This window comes from Venturia canescens, chromosome 8, assembly GCF_019457755.1.
Source record: "Venturia canescens isolate UGA chromosome 8, ASM1945775v1, whole genome shotgun sequence".
Lineage (NCBI taxonomy): Eukaryota > Metazoa > Arthropoda > Insecta > Hymenoptera > Ichneumonidae > Venturia > Venturia canescens.
Genome location: NC_057428.1, coordinates 4489693 through 4502948, shown reverse-complemented (window position 1 = coordinate 4502948; position 13256 = coordinate 4489693). Strand labels below are relative to the sequence as shown.

Below are 13256 nucleotides of genomic sequence, written 5' to 3'. Positions count from 1 at the left end.
TTCGTTTTTCATACCAATAATTTTTCATAATTTATCCGGTTATGACGCGCATTTCATCATAAAAGAAGTTGCGACTGCGTTCGCGGGGAAAATCGATTTGCTTCCGATAACAAAAGAAAAGTACATCTCTTTCTCGAAAACGGTTCAAACAGGCAAAGACACGCGGAAAAATATAAAATTACGTTTCATCGACTCTTTCAGATTTCTCAATACGAGTCTCGATAAATTAGCATCATTTTTAACTGCCGACAAACTCGCAACGTTAAAATCACAATTTCAAGATGTAGACCATTTTCATTTATTGACGCGGAAAGGTGTCTTCCCGTACGAGTATATTGATAGTTTTGAAAAGTTGAATGAAACGGAGCTTCCACCGCGGGAAGCATTTCACAGCTCTTTAACTGATTCAACAGTCTCCGAAAAGGAGTATGCACATGCGAAAAATGTATGGGAACGATTTTCAACGCGAACGCTCGGTGAATACAGCGATTTATACTTGAAGACTGACGTATTACTATTAGCCGATATCTTTGAGAATTTCCGCGATACTTGTCTAAAAAGTTATGGTCTTGACCCTGCGTTTTACTACACTCTCCCCGGATATACCTGGGATGCCATGATGAAATATACCAAAGTAAAGTTTGAATTGCTCACAGACATTGATATGGTATTGTTCGTGGAGAGAGGTATTCGAGGTGGTCTTACAAGGAAAGTCTTTCCGCTGTCCCCCTCCGATTTTAATGAAACTTGAATATGTTATTCTACATCAAAATCTAAGAGACACGTATTTTTTTTTATCGGCGGAAAAACGTTTCTAGGGGGTGAAATCATCCCTTGAAGTTGAGATCTCCGAGGGGTACTTTTCAGGTTTCACCTATTTCCACTTGAGATAATCGAATGCACCCAAATGGATAATTACCTTAATGATAAACGATGAAAAATGCAACTGGTTTCACATCGGAGGGTTGCATAAGAAAAAAGTTATAGGGGTTGAAATTCACAAAATCGTTATAACAAAAAAACTATTGCACCTATCTCGATGAATTCAATTGCATTTTGAAGAGGGTAAAAAAATAGTAGATACGGGTTTTTGCGTTTTCCTTGCAAATCAAGTTAAGGGGGTGAACTACCCCTATGTATGTTTACGCTTAATCTCAATCAAACGGCAGTAATTCTTTTTTTTCTTGTTTCCTCTCCTCGTAATACGTTTTTTCTTCAAATTTACAACATCCACATATCAACAGATGGATGGATTTTTCCTGCAATTACATTTTCCTAACTGGTGAAAGTGATAGAACCCAAAGTATGCGTCCAATCTTAATGGTTTGTTTTTTATTTGAAGGCATTTTGAGACTCTTCTAGTTATACTTAAAAGATTCTATTCAAAATTTATTTAAACAATGGATTTGATCTACTTGAGTAAGGAAAATTGGAAAAAATCGAATTTTTCCGTTGAAAATTCTACCATTTTATGAATTCTTTATTTTTTGTAACTTTTTACGGTATTCATACGAATTACATCCATAGTTTAAAAGAATTCACTTATTTATTTTTTCCGCGAAAAATTATAGATTGGATAACTTTTACGAATAACAATTTTTTTTATTAGTTAATAATGAATAAACCACAAGATAAATTTAAAAATATGTATTTCTTATACTTTTCACAAAAATTTCGTAAATACTGACGTATTTTCATAGTTATCATATCTCCCCCCTCTACTTGACGGTGTTATTTCGGAGTCACCTCTGTCCGGTCTGTGACTCGCTCCCAAAATTAGATTTGAAATACGACGCAGAAGCAGTGATAAAACTGCGATCGGGGAATGTATTCACCACAGTCGGTTATTTTTATTTTACACAAAAGAAGTGCCTTACAATCCGAGACTATTTAAAACAAAGTTGCAAGTATTAATCAAAATGAAGATAAATCCTTTGAACGTTATTAGAATGCTTCTCGCAACTTTTGAAGTTATGCGTTTACCGGATAACATTAAAAATATTTTGTTGACTGCAATGAACGAATACAGTGGTTTCGACATGGTAGAAGAAAATTCTTTGCATTTTGAAGAACCATTTAAGGATCGGGAAATGGAAATTGTTGAAGATCAAGAATGGGCAGACGCCCTGCATGAACCAGAACTTCCGCCTGATACATGCACTCGTGATGACGAAGACTTATCTTACGAGTACAAATTAAGGGCCGTTGAGTATTGGCGCAGCGGGAAGACAGGAAATTTAGGTTTGGGAAGTGTTAAACAAAAGTTCAAGAAAGTGCAATCTATACGACAGTTGCGGCGGTGGGCCCACAATTTGAACAAGGGGGGGACATACAAAGAAAAATTAGCACGAATTTGTGGATACACTTTGGAAAATTTCAAAGCTGCTGTGGATGCTGGTTTAATAGTGCACGATTCCGATTTAAAAAAATGGGCCTTGCATGCTCAAAAAGAAGTAGGGCATACTGATTTTCGTTTCAAAGCATCTCGTACGTGGATAAACTCATTCAAAGCAGCTCATCGTATCGTATCGAGAAAAATTAATAAATTCATTACATCCAAAACAATTGAAGATGGAAAAGTCTTGGAACAACAAAGTCAAAAATTTGTCGATGACGTAAAGCAAAATATTAGAACGTACGAATTGTCAAATACATTTAACGCAGATCAGAGTGGCTTCCAACTAGAAATGCATTCAGGAAGAACTTAAGCGATCGAAGGAGAAAAGCAAGTACAATGTCTTGTACAATCAGTCTCTTCTACGACTCACAGTTACACTATTCAGCCGACTATATCAGCTGACGGCAAGCTGCTATCTCCTCTATTTTTAGTTTTAAAAGAACCAACTGGCAAGATTGGTCCATTAGTGGAGAAAACGCTTTTCAGACCCGATAATGTGTACATAGAAGTATCCAAGTCTGGGAAGCTTACTTCAGGTATAAATTACATCCACTGTTTTTGTGTAAACATTTTTTCGATTGAAAAAATAATCCGTTTTTCTATTTTCAGATCATTTTAAAATTTGGTTGGAGCATGTATTTTTCCCGAAAGTTGGCCCAAAATCATTATTACTGATTGATTCTTGGACTGGACACTGTCCCCAAGCTGTACTTGATGTGAAACCTTCAAATAGAGATGTGAAAGTAATGATTATACCTAAAGGAACTACCGGAAAAATCCAACCCCTCGATGTTTTTGGATTCCGAATATGGAAAAATTTTGTTAGACATTTTTCTGATAATTGTCTTTTGATGAATTATGATATTAATTTGCATTTGAGAAACAATATCATAAAGCTGCAATCACTCATTCATAACCAACTGTCGTCACCACGTTATATCGATCTTTTCAAATATTCTTGGTACAAAAGTGGTTACATAGAAGAAAAACCTGCGAATTTTGAGAATCCTGTAGATTTTGCATTTGGAGATTCCTGCAACTCACATTGTGAAGTTCCAGGATGCGAAAATGTTGCTATTGTTCGCTGTTCCTGGTGCAAAAAGTCGCTATGTTTTAAACACTTTTTCGATGATTATCATTACTGCAGTACTTACAACGGTTAATAGAGCACACCATTATATGTTCGCTTCTATTTATCGCTATGGTGATTATTTTGTTAGACTGTTGACATATTATTAATAAAAGATATAAGCATATTGTACACTTTTTTTTACTCGACTATGTAGTTTTTCTATACGTCATCCCAAAACTTGGTCTTATCAACCGGAACGAATATGAGTATATGTGTAAGCGCTTATCGTGTTGCCAAATATAAATCGGTCAGAATTATCGATAAATCAGATATAAATACTTTTCCATCTGAAGATTCACCTATAAATAAGTTGGCATTTAGATAAAATCGTTCATTGAATGTTATATCCGCAACATTGTTGTTGTAAATTTGAAGAAAAAACGTATTACGAGGAGAGGAAACAAGAAAAAAAAGAATTACTGCCGGTTGATTGAGATTAAGCGTAAACATACATAGGGGTAGTTCACCCCCTTAACTTGATTTGCGAGGAAAACGCAAAAACCCGTATCTACTATTTTTTTACCCCCTTCAAAATGCAATTGAATTCATCGAGATAGGTGCAATAGTTTTTTTGTTATAACGATTTTGTGAATTTCAACCCCTATAACTTTTTTCTTATGCAACCCCCCCATGTGAAACCAGTTGCATTTTTCATCGTTTATCATTAAGGTAATTATCTATTTGGGTGCATTCGATTATCTCAAGTGGAAATGGGTGAAACCTGAAAAGTACCCCTCGGAGGTCTCAACTTCAAGCGATGATTTCACCCCCTAGAAACATTTTTCCGCCGATAAAAAAAAATACGTGTCTCTTAGATTTTGATGTAGAATAACATATTCAAGTTTCATTAAAATCGGAGGGGGACAGCGGAAAGACTTTCCTTGTTAGTCAATGCTTCAAAAGACACGCCCGTGCCAATAACAAGTACATGAACTCGTATGACCCATCTATTCCATCGTCATACTTGATGTATTTTGATGTGAACAATTTGTATGGATGGGCAATGAGTCAACCACTGCCTTATGCAAATTTCGAATGGATTGAAGACATTGCAAACTTCAACATCGAGTTTCATTCACTTGACTCTGAAATTGGTTATATACTGGAGGTTGATTTGGAATATCCAAAACACTTGCACGATGCACATAGTGATTTGCCATTTTGTCCAACGCATGATAAACCTCCGGGCACGAAGCAAGAGAAGCTTCTTGCAACGGTGAATGCGAAATAACGATATGTCATACACTATCGTGCATTGCAGCAGTGTTTGAAACATGGTTTGAAAATCACAAAAATACACAGAGTCTTGAAGTTTAAGCAATCTTCCTGGCTGAAAACATACATTGATTTGAATACACAGTTTCGTACAAAAATCTGTTCAAATTAATGAATAATGCTGTGTTTGAAAAAACCATGGAGGATGTTCGTAGTCACGTTCAAGTTAAACTTTTGACGAAATGGGCAGGTCGATACGGAGCAGAAGCTATGATTGCTAAACCTAATTTTCACAGTCGAAGTATTTTTGCGGAAAATTTAATCACTGTAGAGTTGCGAAATCTCCAAGTCATGTTTAACAAACCGATATATGTTGGCATGTCCAATTTAGATATTTCAAAAACTTGTTTATATGAATTCTATCACGAGTTCATGATGCCGACGTATCAGAATAAATGTAAAGTCATGTATACAGATACTGATAGTTTAATTTACCATATTGAGTGTGAAGATGCATATGAGGACATGAAATGTAATCTCGACAAATATGATACCAGTGACTATCCCCCAGAGAAGGTCTATGGCATACCGCTTGTGAACAAAAAGGTCTCGGGTCTCATGAAAGATGCGAACAATGGGGCCATAATGACTGAATTCGTTGGACTGAGATCGAAGATGTATGCAACGCGAGTTAAGGGCAAGAACGATGTTAAAAAAGCTAAAGGAGTCAAGAGTAATGTTGTTGCGAGAACCGTAACATTCGACGATTATGTGAAATGCCTCGGTGAGCAGATTGAAATGAAGAGTTGTCAATCTTCAATTCGCTCAACATTACATAATGTCTATACGATCACGGAGACGAAAATCGCTCTAAGTCCACACGATGACAAGCGCTATGTTATACCTGGAACGGTAGACACGTTGCCATAGGGCCATTACAGTATTCCCGAATTTTCAGAAGCTATGGAGGCATTGTGAATGTGTGCTTACGAGTGTTGGAGATTGAGAGTATATTGAAGGCGAAAAAAAAAATTGTGAGGGTGAGGACATTTATACGAAATAAGAAAATTCTGTAAGAGAGGAATTTTCCTCAAAAACTTGTACATTTGTAATTGATGTAAAATAAATTTTTTTGTGAATCTCTGTCATTCTTTTTCCTTCGAATCTGCTGTTCGTGGGGGAAAGGTCGTTAAAATAAACCAGACTTTGAATTTTTCATCTTTATTGTTCACAAATCATCCTTACTTATCCAACTATTGTGTGTATTGTGGAAACCTAGCCATTTCACAAACAACTGACTGCCACGCTTCTTCAACACTTTTTCAATTAGATACGTGTCGGGATTTTTTGTTCGAAGCAGCTCATGCTCGTAGAAACCACCTGCGATGGGCTCCTCTTGATAATTTTTAATATTATAAGTAACTGGATTAGTTTTTCTCACTCGATATATTGTAAAAATTTCCGTTGTCCAATTTGGCGTATAACCTTTCTCAAATACATTCTTAAATTTACTTATGCGTACTTTATCGCCAATTTTGAATTTTGCTAGTTTCTCCCCATCCACAGTTCTATTATATACGTTATGCAATAGTTGCGCCTCATTCACAGCGTTCACATCTTTCGGTTTCATCTTTATCGTATGATGCTGTGTAGCATTATATTTCTCAATTAAGGTTTCGAGAATATCAATCCATTTCCAGCTTCCGCGAAAACTAAATTGAATCCACATTTTATTCTTGAGTGTACGATTGAAGCGCTCACAAATTGATGCTTTCAAGTTGCTAAATGTTGAATACAAGTGTATATTATATTTTTTCATCAGGGCCTTAAAGTCCGTATTGTAAAATTCTTTTCCTCGATCGACGTGAAGATTTTTGGGTATGCGTCCTTTGCTGCGAATTGATTCCATTGCAGCGGTGACATCTTTTCCACTCTTACTCTTCAATGGTGCGGCCCAGGCGAATTTGGAGAATATATCGATGACGGTGAGGAGAAATTTATACTTGGAGTTGTGTTGTGCATATGCAGACATATCGACAAGATCAGCTTGCCAAGTCTCATCCAGACCGCGTATATCCACTCGTCGACGTGGGTAATTTCGTCGAGCTTGCTTGTGTAGCTCCTCTACCACCGCGGCACGCTCATTCTCTCGCGACTTTTCACTTTTTAAGCTCCGCGATTGCATTTTCCAAATCTTTCATCTCCTTCAACAGGATGGTAAGATCATCTTTTATTTGCTCCGCAATTGTACTTTCCAAATTTTTCATCTCCTTGCGTAGAGTGGCGAGATCATCTTTTACACGCTTCTCTGGAGCAGCCACATTCGATTCGCACCTTTGATTCGTTATATGAGTCACACTATGAGTTATAGAATGAATGTGTTTACTTAATGCACCGAGTGTTACAACATCTCTGGCATTTATTGGGTCGCCAACGTTTTCCAATCGTTTTCGTTCCAAATCGTAATGACCGTCTGATGTAATTTTGAATCCAGCACCTGGTTTACCCGGAGGACCTGCACCACGTCTACTCAACTTTCGTCCAAACACATCGATGCTCATGTTGGGAATGTGGATGAAAGCAAGCCCTCACATGTTAATAAATGATTTCAGCTTCACGCAATTCCTCGATAATCGATATGATTTCATTTGAATGTGATGAGTTTCCAGCAGCTTGCGATGCGAGCAATAAACGAAGACGATCCACTAGTTCATTCGGATCATCCCAATAAACATAGTCGATAGAAGTATGCTTTTGTGCTACCTTGTACTGGGGCAGAGCACCACCCTTCTTATCGTTGCTACGCAGCATGTGGGATATATAATTTTTGAATTTACTATTTTTATCCTGACGTACTGCACCCGTGCGTTTATAAAATTTTTTATGAGTATGACAATTTTCTGATATTTCTCCAAGTCATTTGGAGTTATATATTTGAGTTCAGGCTCTTTTTTAAACAACAGTTCGACCAAGCCAATACTTTTGGGATACTTTTCATCTCCAACCACTATATGATCGAGTTCGAAATGAATTGGTGGATCACCAATCATTAATCTGTTTTGAGCGAGATTTCGTACTCCATACACGCTATTTAATCTTGTTTTGTTACTACTACGCAGTAAGCCCAGATATTCACGTATCAAATTATCAACATCTCCAGATGGTTCCAAATTATCATCGTCCTCATCATCATTGATATCTTCATGAATATTATTATCACTATTTTTAGTTAAGGGTACACCGACATTCTCATCAGTAATTACATCATGCCAAATATCATCTTTGAAAGAAATATCTTGCTGCATGCTATTTTCTCCAAAATTTGGAGACTCCTCCTTCTCCTCCTCCTCCTCCTCCTTCTTAACATTCACACGTTCACTCTTAATTTTCGGTTTTTTCGTATACGAAACTAGCTCCTCTAATGGTTCGACGATCGGTTTAAACAAATCTTGCATTCTCTGCTGAGCACTATCACGTCCACTTTTCAACATTCGATGTTTCCGTCTGATTGCATCACTTGCCTTGGCAAGTTCACTCAATACAGCCTTCTCCCTTAAAAGTTCTTTGCTCTTCATGTTGACGTATGCAAGTCAGACTCTAGACTGTCTTTAAAACTGAAAGAACAATCATTTATCATCGACGGTGAGGAAGGAATCAAATCCTCTTCTATATCTTCCAGCATTCAGTTCACTCTCCTTGTCAATCGTGATGAATCCATACTTGCCCGACTTCCAACACTTTATACACATGTTTTTGAAGCACGCATAAGTCATATCAGTATTCACATGCTCATTATACACATGTTTTAGATTCATATCGTCTTGCTTGAATAGTACAACAAAATTTGCATTATTTCTCACAAGATGTTTCGGGATACGGGTATACGTTTGACATAGATAAAAACTGTCCACAATCTCATGTCTCCCCATGGAAAAAAATGATCTCACATTATCCTGCTTTTCGCATGCTATATCATCAAAGATAAATATTGAGTTTGGTCGAGCTTCACTGGGGGCCACGACTTGTTCATGCTCGTTAAATGGGAAGAATTCAACTCCTTTCACGAGTTTGAGCATTTGCTCGAGAAGTCGATATTTCGGCTGTTTGAACGATTTCGAGTAGAGATAAATGTTCTCGAATCTCAAACCGTTTGGATGTATCAAGAGCGTAAGTAGAGCATTCGTTTTTCCACAATTCGATGGTCCACAAAACACGGCACGAATGCTATTAGGTAGTATGTTCCCATGACGCTTCACTTTCTTTGCATCACCTACGAGTTCATCGAAATTTATTACGGGAAGTTGACCACCTTGTTTCTTCATCTTCATCGCGCATGCTACTGATTGAAAAAATCATATAAATGCGACTTTATAATATAATACTGATCAGTCGTGTTGCGACCATCGCGTGGTAATGATTGTGCATGGCAAAGGTCTTGTCAACAGTCTAATTAACAATCTCCCGGTGGAATTGCATCTACCAGGCTATCAATATTGTGGACCTGGCACAAAATTGGCCAAACGTCTTGCTCGTGGTGATCCAGGTATAAATCCGCTGGACGCAGCTTGCAAACAGCACGATATCGCATATTCGAAAAATCGCGACAATTTGGAAGCAAGACATCTGGAGGATAAAGTTTTGGCTGAACAAGCTTGGAAGCGTGTAACCTCGAAAGACGCGAGTCTCGGTGAAAGAGCAAGTGCTTGGGCTGTGACGAACATTATGAAGACTAAGAGGAAATTTGGATTGGGTATGAAACGCCCGAAAAGTGTTTGCCTGAAAAAGATTATCGGTGCTGCGAAGAAAGCAATAATACGTAGTGATGATTCTCGTAAAGTCGTAATGTCTGCACTGAAAGGTGCGCGAGCTGGTGTAAAGGGCGTTAAAGTACGCACCCCTAGGATTCGTACCCATCTTTGCCGGTCTTAGCGCTGTTGGAGCATTGTCGGGTGGCAGTGCTGCAATAGTCAAAGCTGTAAATACTGCTCAAGCGGCTAAAAAGGAATTGGCCGAACGTAAGCGTCACAATCGAACACTCGAGGCCATCGCTTTGGGTAAAGGTTTACACTTGATACCATACAAACAGGGTTTGGGTCTTTACCTCGGGTCAAAAAACGTATAATCACGCTACCACATCAACCACTCACCGACATCGATCTGCTAAAATATGCGGGAGCCATGAAAATTCGTAACTTTCGCGGTGTTTTCATGCGTGACACTTTACCTGCGGACGGACCACTCGAGCAAGAATCAGCAATCGTTAATTTGGATGATAATGTGGGACCTGGTACACACTGGGTTGCTTATAAAAAATCTGGCCGAGGAATCACATACTTTGACAGCTTTGGCAATCTTCCACCTCCACCCGAACTCATGAAATACTTTAATGTTGGTAGCGTGAAATATAATTATAAAAAATATCAAGAATATGACACAATAATATGTGGACATTTGTGTTTAAAATTTTTGTGTAATCAACTGAATCGGCGAGACAATTATAAACTATATAAATAAAGATTATGGAGCTATGTGTTTAGTTCTAAAGTTGCGAGCATCATGGATGACAGTTTAACTATTACCATCACTGGCACATCCTCCATACTCGAAGCACAATTTTTTCCACCCATCGAACTATCGCCTGACAAAAATTATACTCTTGGACTCGTCGAGCTGCTCACGTTCAATTCAATTCCAAATATTGACATTGGTTACAATGAATTTCATGTTGGAACGCAAGTGTTGACCATTCCAACGGGCAGCTATGAAATTGAAGATATTGAAAAATATTTGAAAGCTCAGTTGACAAACATACAAATTCAGCTTAAGCCGAATAATTATACGCTATGTAGTGAAATTGAGTGTAATCAATCGATTGATTTTACATCGAACAATTCTATTGGACCTCTTTTGGGTTTTACATCGCGTCGATTGGAACCCAATAAAAGACACGTGTCTGATTTGCCGGTATCCATTATCAAAGTGAACGCCATCCGAGTCGAGTGTAACATAACAACTGGTGCATACATCAACGGACGAAAAGTTCACACAATTCATGAATTTTTTCCATCTGTACCGGCTGGCTATAAAATCATCGAAGTACCATCGAGTGTCATTTATCTACCAATCACAAATCGGCGAATTGACAATATACAATTTCGTATTGTTGATCAGGACGGAGATTTAATAAATTTTCGCGGCGAAGTAATTACCATACGACTTCATATAAAATCTCGATGGGGATAATTTACAATCACCGTATTGGCAATATTAATAAGCCAACATGGGATCGCGAAACCAGTCGTCGATCAACGCTCAAAGAGCTAACACCTCAAAACATTCTACTATTAAAGAGTTTGGGTCTCAAAATTCGTGGAGTTGCCGTGTGAGAAATTATATGTTGTGCATTTGCTGCTTGCGATGGAGGAAGAAATCATAAACATCCAAACACCCGTCATGTTTGACGAATCCATCATACATTATGAGGTTCATGCTCATCAACCATATGCATCGTCAACATACAACAATAGTGATGAAATACGTATTTCAATCCGACATCAAGATTTATCAATTTTACCGAGCAAAAGTTCAATTCACATTTGCGGTAAACTGACAAAGGCGGATGGTACAGTGTTAGCTGCAACGAGCCTCGTCAACAATGCCATTTGTCATTTATTCGAGGAGGTGCGTTATGAACTTAAAGCAGTTGAAATCGATCGTAATAAAAATGTGGGAATCACATGTCTCATCAAAGGATATACATCTCATTCGTCGGCGAGAAGTGCAATGCTTGAGAACACCGGTTGGCTCGATGTTGAGGAGACTCAACAAATTGTAGACGTAGCAGGCAACTTTGACATATGCATACCACTGAGCATGCTGCTGGGATTTGCTGAAGATTATCGAAAAGTGGTGGTGAATGCAAAACATGAATTGATCTTGACTAGATCACGTTCCGATGATAATGCAATAGTTCAAGCAGCCGCTGAAGATTATAAAATTACACTACGAAAAATTGAATGGCTCGTTCCATACGTCACCGTGGCAGATAAACGGAAAATTCAACTGTTGAAATTCATCGCCAAAGATACTCCAATTCCAATGAGTTTTCGTACGTGGGAATTGTATGAATATCCAATGTTACCAGCGACATCGAAACACGTGTGGTCTGTCAAGACATCCACACAGCTGGAAAAACCTCGATATGTGATCCTGGCATTCCAAACAGGACGAAAGAGTGTTAAAAGGCAAAATGCGAGCAATTTTGATCATTGCAATGTTACCGATGTAAAATTATACTTAAATTCACAATGTTATCCCTATGGTAACATGAATTTGAATATACCGCAAAATCAGTATGCAGTACTATACGATATATATACAAACTTTCAACCGATGTACTACAATAAGGAGGCCGAACCGTGGCTTACAAAAACGGATTTTCTCAAATATGCTCCTCTCATTGTGGTTGACTGCTCGAAGCAGAACGATTCTCTCAAGTCTGGGCCTGTTGATGTACGCATTGAATTTGAAACAAGCACAAATATTCCTGCTCAAACATGCCCATACTGTCTCATTCTACACGATCGCATCGTTGAATACAATCCTGTGAGTGGTGGGGTGAAAAAATTGGTATAAAGTCATGGTGATGATTTTACTAATCGTCAGTCGAGATGGACTTTATCGTTGATCTCCAGGGTTTCAAGGGCTCACGCAATGAATTTATCCCGAAAGAAATATCAATTATTCGAGCCAACGACAAAATTTATAAACCTCTAACGCTGTTCTTCAAATCATCATATACTTGGGACGCGCTACCCGGTCGATATAAAATAACAAACAAATGGTTGGAACGGAATGTTCACGGGATTTCATGGGACTATGAGGGTCTACCATACACAACAGCGAAAATAATCATTCAAACAATCTTACAACGAGCTCGTGCTATATACGTGAAAGGATGTGAAAAGTCTTTGTGGCTGAAGAATTTCTTGGATCTGTCATCGGAAATTATCGATATCGAGACTCTGGACTGCCCATCGTTGCAGAAGTTGCCGAAAAGTCGCCTCGATTGTCCTCACCATCATCACAACAATCCGAAATACAATTGTGCGAATGCGAATGTGAAATCGCTCAAAAGTTGGTTATATGTATATCTAGCATTGTGTGAACGAGGAATTTTCAAATAAACAAAACATTTTTGTTACGATGATACTTTTTTCCATATTTTTATTATAAACTCTCTTTCTTCTCCTCCTCCTCCTCCAATCAGTCTACAATATTTTATATTATTATTACTATTATTAGTATGATTTTTCAATAATGATCACAATTATACATTTTTTTCTCTTCACGAAGATTTTGGAATATGTTTGAACAAAATTTTACTCCACTTGTCGGCAAACGTTTCCATGTCGAGTTCTCTCGCTTGAGCCGCCTCCAACAGCTTTTTGAATTCATCCTCGTCTTGGTCGAAAGCCTCGGAAAGTCTCCCCGGTAAAAAAACCATGAATT

At 38.0% G+C, this 13256-nt stretch overlaps 2 protein-coding genes across 9 annotated transcripts in view; both read left to right on the top strand.

The window, feature by feature from the left end:
• rdgB (retinal degeneration B) overlaps positions 1 to 13256 on the top strand; it is a 1063172-nt gene that overhangs the window by 393784 nt on the left and 656132 nt on the right. The window lies entirely within an intron of this gene.
• LOC122414393 (uncharacterized) lies at positions 1945 to 3067 on the top strand. The gene is made up of 2 exons (XM_043425631.1): positions 1945 to 2934; positions 3008 to 3067. Exon 1 carries the CDS (start codon positions 1950 to 1952, stop codon positions 2706 to 2708), a length of 759 nt encoding a protein of 252 aa, XP_043281566.1. The 5' UTR covers positions 1945 to 1949; the 3' UTR covers positions 2709 to 2934; positions 3008 to 3067.

Excerpts from the sequence above, each read along its gene's own strand:
- LOC122414393 (XM_043425631.1), top strand. The coding sequence starts at position 1,950 with ATGCTTCTCGCAACTTTTGAAGTTATGCGTTTACCGGATAACATTAAA.